The sequence below is a fragment of the Labeo rohita genome, chromosome 9, assembly GCF_022985175.1.
Source record: "Labeo rohita strain BAU-BD-2019 chromosome 9, IGBB_LRoh.1.0, whole genome shotgun sequence".
Taxonomy (NCBI): domain Eukaryota; kingdom Metazoa; phylum Chordata; class Actinopteri; order Cypriniformes; family Cyprinidae; genus Labeo; species Labeo rohita.
The window spans coordinates 34,316,805-34,337,961 of NC_066877.1; the positions used below are offsets into that span (position 1 = coordinate 34,316,805).

The 21,157-nt window shown below is 30.9% G+C and overlaps 1 protein-coding gene across 2 annotated transcripts in view; it reads left to right on the plus strand.

The window, feature by feature from the left end:
- LOC127171314 (bromodomain adjacent to zinc finger domain protein 2B) overlaps positions 1-21,157 on the plus strand; it is a 37,735-nt gene that overhangs the window by 12,917 nt on the left and 3,661 nt on the right. The window contains exons 13-28 of one of the 2 annotated variants that reach the window (XM_051119887.1): positions 733-798; positions 987-1,127; positions 2,933-3,187; positions 5,299-5,522; positions 5,741-5,815; positions 8,643-8,874; positions 10,155-10,217; positions 10,850-10,994; positions 12,360-12,445; positions 12,518-12,910; positions 14,230-14,491; positions 15,639-15,794; positions 15,875-16,035; positions 18,114-18,397; positions 20,251-20,386; positions 20,587-20,733. In XM_051119887.1, the coding sequence (XP_050975844.1) occupies positions 733-798; positions 987-1,127; positions 2,933-3,187; positions 5,299-5,522; positions 5,741-5,815; positions 8,643-8,874; positions 10,155-10,217; positions 10,850-10,994; positions 12,360-12,445; positions 12,518-12,910; positions 14,230-14,491; positions 15,639-15,794; positions 15,875-16,035; positions 18,114-18,397; positions 20,251-20,386; positions 20,587-20,733 (2,826 nt within the window). Of the gene's footprint in view, positions 1-732; positions 799-986; positions 1,128-2,932; positions 3,188-5,298; positions 5,523-5,740; positions 5,816-8,642; positions 8,875-10,154; positions 10,218-10,849; positions 10,995-12,359; positions 12,911-14,229; positions 14,492-15,638; positions 15,795-15,874; positions 16,036-18,113; positions 18,398-20,250; positions 20,387-20,586; positions 20,734-21,157 lie in introns of both variants that reach the window. The other variant, XM_051119886.1, reaches the window with a different exon arrangement.

Genomic DNA, 21,157 nt, shown 5'->3' on the forward strand with positions numbered 1-21,157 from the left:
TTCAGGGTCTCTTTTGTTTTCCCTATTTGTTCCTTTTTTATTTTATTTTTTTATTTGTTCTTTTCATGCATTCTTTTTTTGCTTTCTTGTTCTTTTATTCATTATTTTTTTTTTTTTTTTTTAGTTCCTTTCATTTTTCTTGCTTTTGTTTACCTAGTTTTTTTTTCACTATTTTTGCTAATATTTCCTTCCTTTTCTTCCTTCCTCCCTTCTTCCCTTCCATGTATTTCCTTTCTCCTTTTTTTCTGTTTTATTTTTATTTTTTTTTTATTGTAGATTTTGTAAAATTATTTTTTTTCTTCTTTTTATTTGTTTTTGTTTACTTAATTTTTTTTACTTCCATTATTTTATTTGTTCTACTTTCATTGTTTTATTTTTTATTTTTAGAAGTCATGTTCATTTGTTCACTTTTCCTTATATCTTTTGCTCTTTCTTGATTTTCTTTTGTTTTTCCTATTTGTTCTGTATTTTTTTTTTATTTTGTCATTTTTCTTTCATTTGTTATTTACATTTTTTTTCTTTCCTTTATGTGTTCTTTTTCATTTTTTAATGCTGTTTTCATGCATTCTTTTTTGCTTTCTTGTTCTTTCATTCATGGTTTAATTTTTTTAGTTCCTTTCTTTTTTCTTGTTTTAGTTTTTTTTTTTTTTTTTTTTCCTCAAGCTTTCCTATGTAGTTTTGTTTGTTTAGTTTATTCTGTTCTATCTCTTATGTCTGTGTTTGTTGTTGTAGGAGCGGGAGAGACGTCGGCAGCATGTGATGTTGATGAAGGCGGTGGAGGCCAGGAAGAAAGCTGAGGTGTGTTATACAACTCCTTTTATCATTTCATCATTCTCTTTTCCTCCTTTCATCTCCTCATCTCTTTTTTAGTATCTCTGTTCTCTTCTGATCCTTTATCTGCTCAGTCATATAGACTATGAATTAGTATGTCAATCTCATTCATGGCACACAGGGTTTTTTTCAAATCTTCTTAAATGTTTCTGCAGGAGAAAGAGCGACTGAAACAGGAAAAAAGAGACGAGAAACGACTGAACAAGGAACGCAAATTGGAGCTCAGACGGCTGGAGCTGGAGATGGCCAAAGAGCTGAACAAACCCAATGAAGACATGTGTCTGTCCGACCACAAGGTGAATCACAGGAGCCACTGATTAATTTTATACACAAACCAAAATAATGATTGACTGTGCAATTTCTGCACAATTAGTGGCACCAAACAAAGTTGCAAAATTTTCTAATCAATCGGATTTATGATTTTTACTGTACTGCCAAAATTTTTGAATCTCTTTATTATTATTTATTTGCCCAAAAATACAATAAAAACTGTAAAATTGTGAAATATTATTACAGTTTTAAAAAAAAAGTTTTCTATGTGAATATATTGTAAAATCTAATTTATTTCTGTGGTGCAAAGCTGAATTTTCAGCATCATTATTCCAGTCTTCAGTGTGACAAGATCCTTCAGAAATCATTCATTTGCTGCTCAAAAAACATTTTTAGATTATTATCAGTGTTGAAAACCGTTGTGTTGCTTCATATTTTCATATACTAAATCAGATCAAATTCAATCAGCATATTAGAATGATTTCTGAAGAATCGTGTGACACTGAAGACTGGAGTAATGATGCTGAAAATTCAGCTTTGCATCACAGAAATATATTATGTTTTAAATTATATTCACATAGAAAAACGTTACTTTAAATTAGAAAAATATTTCACAAAATTACAATTTTTACTGTATTTTTAATTGAAGAAATGCAGCCTTGGTGAGCAGAAGAGACCTCTTTTAAAACCTTTTTAAAAATCTGTTATTCCAAACTTAAAACCGGTAGTGAATATGACAATCAAATATCCCAAAATTCACCCTAGCAACCACCTAGTAACATAAGAACCATCCATTAACCATTTTAGATGCGTTACTGTCCAATACTAAACTGCATTCTTAAATGAATTCAATGTATTCAATATTTTTGTATCCTTCTTTAAAATAACTACAAGCAAAGCTGTAATCAGTGGAAAATGGCCTGAAATGGTTCATGAACTATTTATTATTTTATTTTTATTTATGTATTTTTTTTATGTATACTTTTATTTTTAAATAACAGAAGCAAAGAGGTAATCAATGGCTATTTTTATATTTACTTTTATTTACTTTTACAAAAATATATACAGTATTCAATGGAAAATGACCTAAAATATTTCACATTTATGTTTATTTATTTCTGAATTATTTATTTCTGTTTGTTATTTTAATTTACAATTTTTTTGTATACTTTTTAAAAAAATAACAAAAAGCAAAACTGTAATCAATGGAATATGGCCTAAAATGATTGATTAACGATCTATTTACTAATTTAATTTAATCTTTTAATTTTTTTAATGTATACTTTTATTTTTAAATAACAAAAAGCAAAGAGGTAATCAATGGCTATTTTTATATTTACTTCTATTGACTAACCAAAAAAGGCAAAATTGGAAAGTCTTCAGTGTCACATGATCCTTCAGGAATCATTCTAATACGCTGATTTGCTGCTCAAAAAACATTTTTTGTTTATTATCGGTGTTGAAAGCAGTTGATGCTGAAAATTAATGATAATGAAAATTCAGCTTTGCATCACAGAAATACATTACATTTTAAATTATATTCACCTAGAAAACAGTTATTTTAAATTATAATAATATTTCACAAAATTACAATTTTTACTGTATTTTTAATTGAAGAAATGCAGCCTTGGTGAGCAGAAGAGACTTCTTTTAAAAACATTTTAAAAATCTGTTATTCCAAGTTTAAGACCAGTAGTGAATATGAAAATCAAATATTGCAAAAATCACCCTAGCAACTGCCTAGTAACTTAAGAACAACCTAGCAACCATATTACACTGCTTGCATTTATCAAATGAATTTACTGTGTAAATGTGTCTCTCTCCATTGCAGCCTCTGCCGGTGCTGTCACGGATAGCGGGTCTGCTGTTGCCGGGAGGATGTTTCTCGGACTGTCTAATGGTCATGCAGTTCCTGCGCTGTTTTGGAAAGGTCTTGGGCTTTGACCTCAGCGCTGACGTCCCGTCACTCGGCGTGCTGCAGGCAGGGCTGCTGAATGTAGGCGACAGCATGGGCTTCATCCAGGACCTGCTGGTGCACATGCTGTCTGCTGCTGTGTGTGACCCAGGACTTCCTGCAGGACACAGGGTGAGACCCAGCAAACATATGCGTACATTTGTCTATATTTCAGTTCTACATGCTGTGTATTGAATGAGTTTACATGTCTGCTGCACAATTGTTGAATCATTTGGTAACACTTTAGACACACATTCACTATTAGACTTTTCCCTTAATAAACTCCTAAATTTGCTGTGTATTTATAGTAAGTTAGTTAATTGTTGTAGCAGTTATGTTTAAGTATTGAGCCATATCTAAAATATGGTCATGCACATTAAGGTATTAATATTTGCTTTCTAAGTATTAATATACGGGCAATAATAATATGCATCCTGATAAGTAACTAGTTAAAAGTGAATAAAAAAAGTGTTCCCTAATCTAAGGTGTTACCAATCATTTTAAGCATTTAGGCTTTTAGAACAAAATGTATTAGATGAAACTCAAACTTTAAGACTTAGAGACCCACACTTGATATAAAGCTCTACAGACTTAAATCAGCTAATTCAGGATTCACAAAATTTTACACGTTTAGCTTGTTAGACATAAGCTCAAAAACTCAGATGCAGTATAGAATAACAAAAAGCAAAGTGGTCATCAGTAGAAAGTTATTATTTTTAGTTTGTTTTTTTATTATGTTTTACTATTTACTTTTATTTACTTATAAATATAAATATACAGTATTTATATTAAATATACAGTAATGGAAAATGTAATATTATTTTAATATTTTTGTATACGTTATTTTAAAATGACAAAAAGCAAAGCTGAAATCAATGGAAAATGGCCTGAAATGGTTCATCTGTTTATTTCATTTATTTTTAAATAACAAAAACGAAGCAATAATCAATGGCTATTTTTATTTATTAATTTAATTTTTTTTTTTTTTTTTTTTTTGCTTTTGCAAAAAAATATAAAATAATCAATAGAAAATGGCCTGAAATTGTTCATATTTATAGTCATTTATTTATGAATTATTAATTTATATTTCTTATTTTAATTGTAATATTTTTGTGTACTTTTTTTTAAATAACAAAAACCAAATCGGTTATCAATGGCTATTTTTTATATTTACTTTTACTTACTTTTACAAAAAAGAAAAAGAAAATCTGAAAATTGCCTGAAATTATTCATGAAATATGTATATGTATTTTTCTATTTATGTAATTTTTTTATTATATTATTTTTATTATTAATTTTACAAATATTTTTACTTGTATTTACTTTTATTTGCTTTTATTTATTTGCTGAATCTATCTATTTATTTAGTTAGTTTTTTTGAATGTGGTTGCACAGCACTAAAGCTCTGCTATGGCAAGACAGTTTATTAAATATTATTTATTTATTTTTTTTTTCCACATTAAAAGTCTATGGGAAGCCATTAAACCAACACTTAGAGGACTATTAACAAACAACAAATAGCATAATATATTTTTAAATGATTATTTTAACAATACTGTTTATTTATTGTAAAACCTTATCAAGTTTTTAAACTTTTTTTTCTTTGCATTGCTTAAAAAATTGTAGTAATACAGTAAAAAGGCAGATTTTGTGCTGTTTCTGTGTCATTACTAACTGTTCTGCTGTAATTGTTATTACTGTTATTAGACACTTCTTTTATCATTAATCACAAAATTATCAGTAAACATGATTTAATCTCATTTTTATTTTTTATTTATCTATTTTTTCCCTCTAGGTAATCTTTTTATTCAGGAAGTTCTAAAATGGATTTTTTTTTTTTAATTAATCGAATATTGAAAGAAAAATTATATATATTGTAAAATAGTTTATATTGATGTGAGTTGGTTGCCAATTGTTGTTTTTCATTATTACTGTACTACTATATAGTGTTCAGTTCCAGCTGCTCTTCTTTGAGGCTTTAAGCTGAATATTTCCAATAAAGAGCAAGAATTCAGTTCAGCCCCTCAGCGGATTCTCTTCACTAATCTCAAATGCATTCACAGTCCTAATAAAAAGCCTCTCACTCGCCTTGAGAAACTCTTAAATTAAATGACTTAACCGTGCTTTTCCATTACCGTGCCTTTCCATGATTCTGTTTGAGCATATTAACTCACTGCCTTTGTCACACTGAGTTTCTCATTGCATCGCTCTGTTCTTTTGTTTGTATGTTTTGAACATTACAGGCTAAGACGGCTCTGGGAGACCATGTGACTAACGTCGGCCTGAACCGGGACAATGTGTCCGAGGTGCTGCAGATCTATATGGAAGCTCACTGTGGACAGACTAATCTAGCGCCGCTGGCCGAGAGCTTGAAGACCAAAGCTTTCCAGGCCCACACGCCATCTCAGAAAGCCTCCATACTGGCCTTCCTGGTCAATGAGCTGTCCTGCAGCAAGAGCGTGGTCAGGTGCGCACATTTCACTTCACTTGCTCCGCATGGCTGTATGGAAATGTAGTGGAAACTTATGCAAAATGTCCATATAAACTGTGCTATGGCAGAAAAATATATACTTTTTTATTTCACCTTTCCTTCAGTGTCTAATATAACTGTAAATTCTGAAGGTGATTATAAATTTTGATGTGTTTCATGCACAAGATTTAATTTTCTTTGTCGTCTTTCTACAGTGAGATCGACAAAAACATCGACAGTATGACCAACCTGCGACGAGACAAATGGGTGATCGAGGGAAACCTGCGGAAGTAAGATACTTATTTACACCATCACATACACACATGCATTTCCTTACTGATCTTCCACTGGTCATGTAATATGGCAAGCCGTTTTAACATTTAATCTATAAGCTGTACTGGTAACTATTTTCATGCTACTAGTACTTATTTTTACTAGTACTTATTCTTTTAATACTAGTACTTATTTTTATTATTAAAAAACTATTAATACTAGTACTTTATTTTTTAGATACTAGTTTATTTTCCATTAAGAACTAGTATTTATTCATTACTAGTGCGTATTCTTTTTCCATTAAGAACTACTCTCATTATGGAGAGCCGTATTAACATTTTAAAAGCCGTACTACTATCTATTTTCATGCTACTAGTATTTATTTTTTATACTAGTTTATTTTCATTACTAGTAGTGCGTATTCTTTAGGTACTAGTACCTTTTAAAAGATACTAGTACCTATTAAATAGATACTAGTACTTATCTATTAGTAACTATTCTGTTGTTACTAGTAACAAATTTAGATTTTTAAAAATGAACTTCTATGGGGAACTCTCATTATGGAGAGCCGTATTAACATTTCACCTAAAAGCCGTACTACTATCTATTTTCATGCTACTAGTATTTATTTTTTAGATACTAGTTTATTTTCCATTAAGAACTAGTATTTATTCATTACTAGTGCGTATTCTTTAGGTACTAGTACCTTTTAAAAGATACTAGTACTTATTAATTAGATACTAGTACCTATTAAATAGATACTAGTACTTATCTATTAGTAACTATTCTGTTGTTACTAGTAACAAATTTGGATTTTTAAAAATGAACTTCTATGGGGAACTCTCATTATGGAGAGCCGTATTAACATTTCACCTAAAAGCCGTACTACTATCTATTTTCATGCTACTAGTTTTAGATACTAGTATATTTTCCATTAAGTACTGGTACTTATTCTTTAGTTACTAGTGTCTTTTGTAAAATTACTAGTACTTATTCATTAGATACTAGATACAGTGACCAGATTAAATATTACTAGTAAGCAGGTCATTAGATATTAGTACTTATTTATTAGATACTGGTACTAATTCATTAGATACTAGTAACTTTTTAATAGATACTAGTAGTTATTCATTAGGTACTAGTACTTATTTATTAGACACTAGTATCTTTCATAATTATCACTAGTAATAATTTTTATTATACTAGTCGTATCTGCTTTTTTTACTCATGTTATGACTAGTCCGAATGGCCACAGTAGAGTTCAATTAAACATTTTACTAGTAAAATAATTTTTTTTACTAGTAACGTTTCAAATAAGTACTAGTATCTAATAAATGTGTACTAATATCTTTTGAATAAATACAAGTAGCTAGTCAGTAAGTACTAGTATGTTACAAATACGCACTAGTATCTATTTAACAGGTACAAGTATCTAATGAATAAGTAGTAGTATCTAATAATAAGAACTAGTATCTAACGAATAAATACTAGTATGTAATAATTGAGAACTAGTATCTATTTAATAGGTAACAGTATCTAAAAAATAAGTACTAGTACTCAATGATTAACTACTAGTACATAAAAATTATCTACTAGTCACAACTAGAAAAAATTCTAGTCAAAACTGAATAGTGGATATCTCAGTGACAGATCACCATAGAAATCAATGGCAAAATTTTACATTTGTTACTAGTAACAACAGAATAGTTACTAGTCACTATTGAAATAAGTACTAGTATCTAATAAATAAGTACTAGAATCTATTTAATAGGTACTAGTATCTAATGAATAAGTACCAGTATCTTTTAAGTAGATACTAGTATCTAATGAATAAGTACTAGTGTCTATTTAATAGGTACTAGTATCTGATGAATGAGTATTAGTATCTAATAAATAAGAACTAGTATCTAATAAATAAGTACTAGTATCTTTTAAAAAGGTACTAGTTGCTAACGAATGAGTACTAGTACTTAATGGAAAAGATACTAGTATCTAAATAAGTACTAGTAGCATGAAAATAGAAACTAGTATGGCTTTTAGATTAAATGTTAATAAGGCTTGCCATACTGTCATTGATATATTAACTATTCAGTTTTGACTAGTATGTATTCCAGTTGCGACTATTGCATAATTTCTAATATATATTCATTAGGTACTAGTACTTATTTTTAAGATACTAGTACTTATTTATTACATACTTTCACCTGTTAAATAGATACTAATTCTTGTTTATACATACTAGTACTTATTCATTAGGTACTTGTAACTATTAAATAGATGCTAGTACTTTTTTGTTAGATACTAGTACTTATTTAAAATGTTACTAGTAAGTTTTTTTTTTATTTTTTTTTTTTTTATTTTACTAGTAGAATATTTTATTGAACTCTACTGTGGTCATTCAGCTAGTCATAAGATGAGTAAAGACACAGATCTGACTAGTAAGATAAGAACTTTTATTAGTAATAATTACAAAAGATACTAGTGTCTAATAAATAAGTACTAGTTCCTAATGAAAAAGATGCTAGTATCTAAAAAATAAGTACTAGTAGCATTAAAATGGATACTAGTATGGCTTTTAGATTTAATGTTAAAACGGCTTGCCATACATGTAAAACACAAATCATATTTTTTGTGGTCCATAAAACACAGTTCCCTATTTTTAATATGATAAATATTAAGATACACTATTGCAATTTCATTCCCCTTTCATTCCTTTATTCAACTATATTTTGCTGCTTTATAAGCACTGTGGTTTCCTTCAAGAAATGTGTACCTAGTTATAATTTGATTGTGATGTTCTGTTGTAATGCATAGATTGTAATGCATCACATTATTATTTTTCAGACTGAGAAGCATCTATGCTAAGAGGACGGGAAAGCGGGAGAGTGGTGTTGGAGGAGAGGAGGGTCAGTCATCCTGTACTCCTGCGAACAGCCGTAAACGCAAGCGCAAAGGGGGGGAGAGTGATGAAGATGATGAGGAAGATGACGACAGCGATGAGCAAGGAGAGGAGGATGAGGATGAATACGATTTTGGTGGGAAGAAAGGGAAGAAAGCCGAGGCGTGTGAAGATGAGGTAGTGTTTTAAATTTTTTCTTTGGTGAAAGAAATGCATAAATGAAAAAGAAAATATATTAAATATTAAAAATATTAAATGCCATGGATGATTTGTTATATTTACTTTTATTTACTTTTACAAAAGATATACAATAATCAGTGGAAAATGGCCTGAAATTGTTAATATTTATTTATGAATTATTTATTTATATTTCTTATTTTAATATTTTTTGTGTACTTTTTTAAAACAACAAAAAGCAAAGCTGTAATCAATGGGGAATGGCCTGGAATGGTTCATTTATTAATTTACTTTTTATGTATACATTTTTTAATAACAAAAATGCAAAGCAGTTATCAATAGCTATTTTTGTGTTTACTTTATTTACTTTCACAAAAAAAAAAAGAAATTGGAAAATTGCCTTACATTTATTATTCAATATTTATATTTATGTATGTTTTTAGTAATTACATTTTATTTAAATTAATTAATTCATTTAATTTATAATTTTTAATTTATCATTTACTTTATTTTAATTGTAATATTAGTTTTATGTTAACATTGCCTGAAATTGTTCATGAAATGTTTATATATATTTATTTATTTAAATTTTTAATTTATTTGTAGTAATATTTTTATATTTACTTTTTAGATATTATTTATTATATTTATTAGCAATGTTTTTTTTTTTTTTTTTTTTCTTTTTTTGCAGTAAATGCCAATGGTGACAGTTCAAAAATGGGGAAAAAACACTTTTCACCCAAAGTTTGCATGTCTTTAACTCAAAATGTATTGAAGATATCTTAATATCCTTTTAGATTTTGGTTCTTGACAAACTTTTAGTTTAGTATCTTTATTTTTATGGCCCTGTATGGTTCACTGCCAGAGATATAGAGATTTTGATGCAGTTTTGTGGTCAAATTGTTGAATTTGATCCCATTTTCAGTGGTTGAAAAAAAAAAAAAAAAAAGGTCACTTTGCATATAGCTAATATTTATCTATTTATCTTTCCTTAAAAAATATTAACAAAATCAAAAATTGTATCTGGGAAATTTCTGACATTTGGTTGATTTGACCCAGAATGACCCAAATGTGTTTTAAACTGTGTTTATCTAATGTTCAGAATAAGTAATTTTTTTGTAGTTTAGTTTCAGCAATGCTCTCCTCTTTGCACTGAGGATGAGGTTTTGAGCTCTAAAAGTTGTTTACTATGTTTTTATAGAACAAAATCTTGTTTCTCAAAAGAAAATTGAACTTGTCATGATGTTTTAGCAGCATGTCAGCTTGTTCTTGTTTTGCAGGATGAAAGTGATCAAATCACAAGCATTGAGGAGCTGGAGAGACAGATTGAGAAACTCAGCAAGGTGAATGTTTTATGTTGACAATATTTGATTAAAACAAGGCTCATATTATATGGCTCATATAATATGATACAGTCAGAATATGGAAGAACAGCTCAGTTTTATTCAGAGACCCAAACTGAGACAATATATGCAATTTGGTGCAGATGCTGATATTTATATGGCCAAAAACTGATGAAATTCTGCTTGTAATGTAAATTATTGAGATCTTTATAGCAGTAAAGCAACATACTTGCATAAAATATCATGTAGATGCCTTAGAAGTGACTGTCCATTTCTAGGTGATTGTATATTATTGCACCAACCTAAAATATATAACACCTGAGAATAAATGCATAAGAAATATAGAACAGAAAATCTTATTGTGTGTCATCTGTAGAGGACATCAGGAATCAGTTATTAAGGAAGTGAAGGCATGACACCACAGGCAAAATCTCATTAAATTCATTAAAAACAAACGTCCTCTACAGAGGACAAAAATTAATAGCTCGGTCCCAAGAGGGTAGCATGCCTATACTTGCTTTAACTAATGTATTACGCTAAGTGTGTGCTGAAATGACAGATTCATGACTTGTCCACTTGCATATTTCTTCAGAATACTTAGTCTTATTGATTCGTACCTTCATCTCTTACAGCAACAGACTCAGATCCGTCGGAAGCTGTTCGAGGCCTCTCATTCCCTACGATCTGTGATGTTCGGACAGGACCGGTATAAACGGCGCTACTGGGTGCTGCCGCAGTGTGGCGGGATCTTTGTGGAGGGACTGGAGAGCGGAGAGGGTGAGAGAATGAGACCGAATGAGATCATAATGTGAAGACAGGGATCTTCTGAAAGAAAGATACGTCAAGCTTACAGGAAGCAACAGAAACCGGTTGGAATATTTTAAACAGTGTTGTGTTACAGAATTTGCTGAGAAATATTAAATTCTTTCATTATTTATTTGCTCTCATGTCATTCCAAATCTAGGAGAATTGCCTATAAAAACTATACAAGACTTTTTAAACCTTTGTAATGTTTTAAACAAGTCAAGCCAACATTCATAGTTTTTGTATGGAAGCCTGTTTTCACCACTGAATAAAAAATAAAACAAGGTAATTGCGACTTTTTTTTCTTTTTTTATATAAAATTGCAAATATTGAGAAATAAAAAAATAAAATTGCAACTGCAAATTTATATCATTCATTTCTGAGGAAAAAAAAAGTCAGAATTGTGAGATAACCATTCGCAATTATCTTGTTCTATTTTTGTATCCAGTGGTGGAAACAGTGTGTATATATATATATATATGTGTGTGTGTGTGTGTGTGTGTATATATGTGTGTGTATATATATATGTATATATATACACTTTTTCCGTTCATTAAAATTTCTATACATTTTTTTTTTTTCCTTTCTTTATATATAAAAGTAGCAAAACAACAAAGTTGCTAGCATTTGAAAAAATGGAAAATATAAAATATGAAAACTAATTTAAAATAGTAATAAAAACTATAATAGTATCTCAATAGTATCTCATTGATTTTGACAAATGTCCCTTTTCTAGTTTAAAAAAATTAAAAGGTTTGATTTTTGAAGTATCGTGATACTAAAAACTGGAATAATGATGCTGAAAATTCAGCTTTGCATCACAGAAATAAATTACAATTTAAAGTATATTTAAATAAGGAAACTTGCTTTTAAATTGTAATAATATTTCAATATTGCTGCTTTGATCAAATAATCTCCACCCTGGTGAGCAGAACAGACTTTTTTTTTATTTTTTTCAAAAACATTTAAAAAAAAAAAACTTTTTTTTTTTATTCCAAACTTTTGACTGGTAGTGTGTATACATAATATATAAATAATGTACAAGTAATATTATGGTATGTAAGATTAATATATATATCTGTATCTCTCTCTCTCTCTCTCTCTCTCTCTCTATATATATATATATATATATATATATATATATATATATATAAGCAATGTTTAAGCAGTATGTCAAATATTTGTATTATTTCCTTCTTTTCATCTTTAGGGTATATGATCAATCTTGACAATTTTTTTTTTTTTTTTTTTTTTTTTTTAAACATGACCAGTTGTTTTATTTAAAAAGCTGTAGTATAAGTGTGTTGCTGATGATAATGTTGTCTTGTGCTTCTTCAGGTCCAGAGGAGTTGCAGAGAGAGCGTGATAGGATAAAGAACGCTCATCTCGTCCAGGTCAAAGAGGAGCCGACAGAGGAACCAGATGTAAAATACGGCACAGCTGAGGTGAAACATAAACCTCCGCAGGATGTAAATTCTCTCAACCTCTTCCTGCAGAAACCGGACTCTTTCTCCAAGCTCAGCAAGCTGTTGGAAGTGGCCAAGATGTCTTCTGAGGTCTCTTGTCAGCAAAACGGCAGCCCAAGACAGCAGAAGACATTACCAAGAACGCCTAACCAAGATGTTAAATCTGATCTCAATGATTCTTGTCTCCTCAACAACACCTACCTCACTAACGCCCAACAACAGATCCGTAACGACCAGCTTTATAAGGTTCTGACAGAGAGAAACGCTCACTGGTTCAGTCTGCTGCCTCGCTCTCCATGTGACGTCTCGTCTCTGACTGAAGGTCCACATTCAGCATCATCATCCTCACCGCAAACCACAGCGGTCTCTGGTGGCCCTTACAGCGCTGCAGCGATCAATAACTTTTCATTAGCTGCACTGCAGGTATGATAAGAGAGGCCAGGGTTTGTTTGTTTGTTTTTTTTTTTTGTCAGCTGAACCCTTTAAACATAAAACATTGACTAAATTTTTTTAAATTTGACTTTTCATTTAACTATTTGCTTTTCAACTCATGATCCCCCTGTTTGGAAAACCCCAGTGTAGACCTTACAGTTGAGGTCAAATGTTTACATCCCCCTTTCAGAATCTGCAAAATGTTCGAAATAAGAGGGGTCATAGAAAATTCATGTTATTGTTTATTTAGTACTGACCTGAATAAGATATTTTCCATAAAAGATGTTTACATATAGTCCACAAGAGAAAATAATAGTTGAATTTATAAAAATGACCCTGTTCAAAAGTTTACATGCACTTGATTCTTAATACTTCGTTGTTATCTGAATGATCCACAGCTGCGTTTTTGTTTAGTGATAGTTGTTCATGAGTCCCTTGTTTTTCCTGAACGGTTAAACTACCTGCTGTTCTTCAGCATTTCTGTGTATTTGAACCCTTTCCAACAATGACTGTATGATTTTGAGGTCCATCTTTTCACACTGAGGACAACTGAGGGACTCATATGCAACTATTACAGAAGGTTCAAACGCTCACTGATACTCCAGAAGGAGAAAAAATGCATTAAGAACCAGGGGGTGAAAACCTTTGAACAGAATGGAGAAGTGTGCATTTTCTTATTTTGCCTAAATATCATATTTTCTTTTCATTTAGTACTGCCCTTCAGAAGCTACAGAAGATACTTGCATGTTTCCTAGAAGACAAAATAAGTAAAATTTACCCTGACCTTCAAATTCCAAAAGTTTTCACCCCCCGCTCTTAATGCATTGTGTTTCCTTCTGGAGCATCACTGAGTGTTTGAACCTTCTGTAATAGTTAAATATGAGTTCCTCAGTCATCATCAGTGTGAAAAGATGGATCTCAAAATCATACAGTCATTGTTGGAAAGGGTTCAAATACACAAAAATGCTGGAAAACCAAAGAATTTGTGGGACCTGAAGAATTTTTCTGAAGAACAGCAGGCAGTTTAACTGTTTAGGACCAACAAGGGACTCATGAACACCTATCACTAAACAAAAAAGCACAGCTGTGGATCATTCAGGGAACAAAACAGTATTAAGAATCAAATGTATGTAAACTTTTGAACAGGGTCATTTTTATAAATTCAACTATTATTTTTTCTTGTGGACTATATAAAACATCTCTTATGTGAAATATCTTATTCAGGACAGTACTAAATAAACAATAACTGTATATATTTTGCTTTTTCTGTATTTGTGTTTTTGACTATAACAGCTTCTCTGTGTTTGCAGATGAAGTCTGGTGTGCCCATAATGGATCTGCCCTTTTGTGCTTGGTCCAATGGAAATTTAAGTCCAAACGTGATGTTTTCTGGTGTTCCCGTGGCTCAGATTCTCAGTGCTGTTCACCCTTCATCAGAGGGCAATGGAAACTTGAACATCAGTAAGAGCGATTCTCCAGAGTCTCCAGCTGAGAAACACCTCTCCACTCCTTCACCTGTCATTGAGGTGCCTAAAAACCAGGATTACCCATTACCTCAACCTATTCCTGAAGGTAAGGATTGGGAGAGACATCTTGTGAGTGTTAAGAGGTTTTTTTTATTATTATTGTTAGTTTTTAGTACAGCAGTCTGATTAATTTCTTTGAATGAGTTTAAAGTGTCTATTTGACTGAATTCAGAGTTCTGAATCAACAATTTATTTAAGCTATCACTTAAAAAGTCTATTTCAAAGATTGAGTGTGGCGTTTTCATACGTGACCCTAGACCACAAAACCAGTCTTAAGCAGCACGGGTATATTTGTAGCAATAGCCAACAATACATTGTATGGGTCAAAATTATTGATTTTTCTTTTAAGCCAAAAATCATTAGGATATTAAGTAAAGATCATGTTCCATGAAGATATTTTGTAAATCTCCTACCGTAAATATATCAAAACTTAATTTTTGATTAGTAAAATGCATTGCAACTTCACTTGGACAACTTTAAAGGTGATTTTCTCAATATTTATATATATATATATATATATATATATATATATATATATATATATATATATATATATATATATATATATTTTTTTTTTTTTATGTTTTTGAAAGAAGTCTCTTTTGCTCACCAGGTCTGCATTTAATTGATGAAAAATAGAAAAATACAGTAAAAATTGTGAAATATTATTATAATTCAAAATGACTCTTTTCTATGTTAATATATTTTGCAATGTAATTTATTCATGTGATTCAAAGCTGAATTTTCAGTATCATTACTTCATTACAATAATTTTTTAGAAATGGAAATTGTCACATTATTAATGTCTTTATTGTCACTTCTGATAATTTTAATGCATCCTTGAACAAAAGTCTTCATTTCTAATTTCTGAATAGTAGTGTATTATAAATTAATATATAATAATAATTTGATAAGAATCATATATAATTATTATAATGCATAAATTATATTATTTAAATTATGAATGTATTTAAAAATATTTATTCATTTATAAAAAACACATAAGCAGAAGAGACTTCTTTTTTATTACTTTTTTTTTTCATATATTTAAACCATTCAAATCTACTCTAAAATGATGGTTACTTTAATTTAAAACTTTTTAATCTTTTGAAAAATGTAAAATATTAGGATGTATGTAGATTTTTCCACCTGGCCCAACAAAACTTTTTTTTGTGTGTGTGTTTGTGTTATAGAGATGTTGACTGGCTGGTGGAAAGTTACAGACATGGAGGAGTTACGATCCATAGAGAAAGCGTGCCATTCCCGAGGGATCCGAGAGAAGCAGCTGCAGAAACAGCTGCAGAAACACATGTATTACATCGGGCAGGTCTGCAGCAGGAACAGAGATGGTAGGTGCTTGTTGTGTCTCTTTAAAATGCAGTTTGAAATGCTTCAAATGCAGCACTATTAGTTTGCGCTCTTTGTCCAGTGACCGTGATCGACGTCTCAGAACTGGAGGAGAATCAGGTCTCTGAGGACACCGTCCAGAGCTGGTGTGTGGAAGAACAGGCCATGGACATAGACATCGGTGTCCTGCAACAGGTGGAGGAACTGGAACACAAAGTCACCTCAGCCAGTCTGCAGGTTAAGGTAGGAAGGGTTGCCAAATACTCTAGCTTTTTTCTGCATTGTGAAGCATGTATAAAAAAGCCAACTTACTGTTATCCTTTGTAAACTACACTACCAAATTTTCAAGTGTGTCTTCTCCTAGACTTTTAAAGCTACAACCACCAAACTCCAGCTGTCAAAATTCAAATCTAAACTCCCAGAATCCCTTGAGGCTCAGTCAAACTTCCCCTCTATGTACTATTTCTAATCCATTTACACTCATTTAGCCTTTCAGTCTAATGTTTCTAATCTATCTAGCGATCTAAATCATGCTAGCAACATGCTAGTAACTTTGCTAATCATGCTAGAAGCAAACTAGTAACTTGCTAATCATGTTAACAACATGGTAGAAACATGCTAATCATACTAGAATCATATTAGCAACGTTAATCATGTTAGAAACATGCTAGTAACTTGTTAATCTTGCTAACAACATGTTAATCATGCTAGAAGCACGTTAACAACATGTGAGTAACTTGCTAATCATGCTAACAACATGCCAATTGTGTTGCTAGTGATTAACAAGCTAGTAGCTTGTTAATCATGCTACCAACATGTTAGTAACATGCCATGCTAACATGTTAGTAACTTGCTAATCATGCTAGAAACATGCTAATCATGCTAGAAACATGCTACTAACATGCTAATCATGCTAGTAACTTGCTAATCAACGTAACAACATGTTAGTAACATGCTAATCATGTTAGAAAAATGTTAGTAATTTGCTAATTGTGCTACCAACATGCTAGTAACATGCTAATCATGCTAGAAACATGTTAGTAACTTGCTAATCATGCTAGTAACATGCTAATCATGTTAGAAAAATGTTAGTAATTTGCTAATTGTGCTACCAACATGCTAGTAACATGCTAATCATGCTAGAAACATGCTAGTAACTTGCTAATCATGCTAACAACATGTTAGTAACATATTAATCATGTTAGAAAAATGTTAGTAATTTGCTAATTGTGCTACCAACATGCTAGTAACATGCTAATCATGCTAACAACATGTTAGTAACATGCTAATCATGTTAGAAAAATGCTAGTAATTTGCTAATTGTGCTACCAACATGCTAGAAACATGCTAATAACTTGTTAATCATGCTAGTAACATGCTAATCATGTTAGAAAAATGTTAGTAATTTGTTAATTGTGCTACCAACATGCTAGTAACATGCTAATCATGCTAGAAACATGCTAGTAACTTGCTAATCATGCTAACAACATGTTAGTAACATGCTAATCATGTTAGAAAAATGTTAGTAATTTGCTAATTGTGCTACCAACATGCTAGTAACATGCTAATCATGCTAACAACATGTTAGTAACATGCTAATCATGTTAGAAAAATGCTAGTAATTTGCTAATTGTGCTACCAACATGCTAGTAACATGCCATGCTAACATGTTAGTAACTTGCTAATCGTGCGAACGTTAGTAACATGTTAATCATGCTAGTAACATGGTAATCATGTTAGAAACATGCTAGTAATTTGCTAATTGTGCTACCAACATGCTAGTAACATGCTAACCATGTTAGAAACATGTTAGTAACTTGTTAATCATGCTAACATGGTACTAACATGCTAATCATGCTAAGAACATGTTAGTAACTTGCTAACTGAGCTAACAACATGTTAGTAACATGTTAGTAACATGCTAAATGTGCTATCAGCATGCTAGTAACATGCTAACCATGTTAGAAACATTCTAGTAACTTAATTTTTAGTTGGTAGCTAATTGTACTACCAACATTCTAATAACATGCTGATTAAGCTAGTAACTTGCTAATCATGCTAACAACATGCTAGTAACATGCTAATTATGCTGAAAACATGCTACTAACTAGCTTCAAGCTTTTAAAATTACTTTGAACTTTCTGGCTAGGCTTTTTCAAGCCAAATTAAAGTTTGTCTATGAACTTTGCTCTCTAGTTCCAAATATTGCCATTTGGGAGCATGGTTCAGTATCTAAGAAAAAAATGTTTCACGAATGTTTAGTGTTTCAGCATTGAACTACAGTGAATAAAACAGTATGAAAGCATGTGTTTGTCTGACAGGGCTGGATGCATCCAGCGGCGCAGTCACAGAGTGAAGACCTGCTGTATTACGAGCACAAACCCATTGTGGAGAACTGCAAAGACAGAAACGACCACGGCATCGTACGCCGAGCGAACAACCCTCTGGATATAGCAGTGACGCGTCTGGCCGAGCTGGAGAGGAACATTGAGCGAAGGTACCTGAAGAGCCCTTTAAGCAGCACCATTCAGATCAGGCTGGATAACGTGGGAACGGTCTCAGTACCGGCCCCTGCGCCATCACCTGCTAGAGCTGATGGTGACGGGTAGGTCATCCAGATTCAAACCCGTCTGACGCTCTTCACTCTTCACGCTTCACTTTGGCTGTGTGCATCTGTGGGTTTATGGCTGTGCCGTCTCTTTCCCATTTACACTGCAACCTGCACCATTTTTGGATTGTGAAGCATGAGCATAAGGCATTATTTACATCTGCATTAACCTCAACCTCAAATCCAATCATCTGCCTTCCACAAGCAAGTGCTTCTTGAAAAGACTTCCACAAAAAGGGAACTGAACAGCCTGAAAATCTTATAAATAAAATAATACAAATATCTAAGTAAAAATAAATTATAAAATAAAAATAAATGAATAAATAATAATTATAGTATATATAATTATAATTATTTGTTAATGTTGTTTGGTTGTTGTTGGTAATAATTATTAAATTATAATTTATTTGATAATAATAATGTATTTTAATTAGAATAAGTCAATATATTTATATATAATTTAATTGTTTGTTTGTTATTATTGTTAGTGTTGTTAATAATAATAATAATAATAATAATAGAAATATGTATATAATATAATGTTATTATTAATTATAGTGTACAGTATAATTATGTATTTATTTATTTTTAACGAATGGTGGGAGAGAAGAAGAGGGATGTTTCTAGGTAAAATTAAAAATTAAAACGTGTTTTTATATAAAGGCAAGAATTATTTAGCCTAAATTAATCAAGCGTTCTATAAGAGTAGATTTTTGTGACCAAATCTTTGTTTGTAGTTATATATCCCATAAAACAAATTGTGCCTGCTAATGATTTTTAAACAGTAATATTGTACCCTATTTGTGGAAAATGGCAAAACGCTGTTAAATTGCTCTCTGTGCTTATTCGGCTTGTGCACTGTGGTTATTATCAGCATGAATGTGGGTTATTGATCATTTTTATGTTTTTACTGAAATATTGTCTCATCCAGGCTCCAAAATTAACATGCAGAACAAAAACTACACTTGACTTACAAATGCTAGGACAAATATACTATTACCTTTTTTAAAAAAAAAATGCAAAATACACTTTAATGACCAGTAAGAAATATTTATGACCTGAAAATGTACCAGATGCTCTCACAATTGGCAAAAAAGTACATTTTGGACTCTGGTCATGTTTATTTATTTAAAAATATTTTATTTTATTATAAAATATGTTTGTTTTATTGTCATTAAAACAAATATATATATATAAACAATAAATATATTTTATTCTATTTAAAAGACTCAAAAATGCTAAATAATTGTTGTAAAAACAAATGTATATATTTTTTATAAAAATTAAATGAAAAGTGAAAAAAGGTTCATGGCCAGTAATAAATATTTATTGCCTGTAAATGTACTAAATGCTTTTAAAATTGGCAGAAGTGACAAAGTTAATTTTGGACCCTGGTCTTATTTATTTGTTATAAAATATTTTATTTTATTACATAATATTTTACTTTATTTTATTTTATTTTATTCAAAGGATTAAAAATAATCTGAGCTTCAGTGATGCAAGGAAAAAAAACAGAATAATAGATTTTATTTTTTTTGTTTAAATATTTTAAATAAAAATGCAAAATTCAGTTTCATGGGAGTAAGAAATATTTATGACCTGTAAATGTACTAAATTCTCTCACAATATGCAGGAGTGGCAAAAAGTTAATTTTGGACCCATATTTGGTCATATTTATTTTTTATAAAATATTTTTATTTTTTTATTAACTACTTTTAATTATGAAATATTTGTCATTTACTGTTAAATTTATTTTATTTTATTTTATTTTAAGGATTTTTTAAATTTTATTTATTTTTTTATTATTTATCTGTATCCTGTACTGTAATCTCCATCTCTGTCTTTGGCAGGGCTGAGGAAGATTTGGCTCCAGGTTTGAGGCAGTGGCGTAAAGCTCTCAGCGAGGTGCGCAGTGCCAGTCAGCTCTATCTGTGTATACAGCAGCTGCACAAGTCCATCGCCTGGGAGAAATCCATCATGAAAGTGGTGAGTCCACAGTAAATACTGCTGCAGTTTGTGTAGTTTACACTGTGTTTGATTGGAATTGATTTTTAGAAAGGTTTGCTGGGTTTTCAGGTTGATTGTGTGTTATATAGTTCAGATCTGTGTGGTGGTTTATAGATCTTGGGTAGTTTCTTAGACTCTGGCGTTTGAAGTGAAGTAATCGGGATGTGTTTATCGCTCAGTACTGTCAGATCTGTTGTAAGGGAGATAACGAGGAGCTCCTGCTGCTGTGTGATGGATGTGATAGAGGCTGCCACACGTACTGCCATAAACCCAAGATCACCACCATACCGGACGGAGACTGGTTCTGCCCGGCCTGCATATCTCAGGTGGAGCACTTTGTTAGTTCATTAACACTGCCTGTGATGAGACCCACTTATTCTCGCTCATGTTGGACAAAAAACCTGAATGATGTTTTCTGACATGGAATTTCAGAAGAACATTTTCACAAAATGTCACCATAAAGTTAGTCCATGTGAATTGTCTGCTGTATTTTAAGTGTTCAACTGCAGTTTAGTGATGTCAAACCTGAGTGAAATGTCATTTTTCTATGCAGGAACTATTTATTTATTTATTTATTTATTTATTTATTTATTTATTTATTTATTTATTTATTTATTTATTTATTACTACTACTACTACTACTTAAGACACTGATAACAACAACAAAATAAAAAATGCAGCAAAAATCATTTGAATTGTTTGAATAAAAAAAAACATTTTATGTTATTTTCATAAATAATACAAATATTA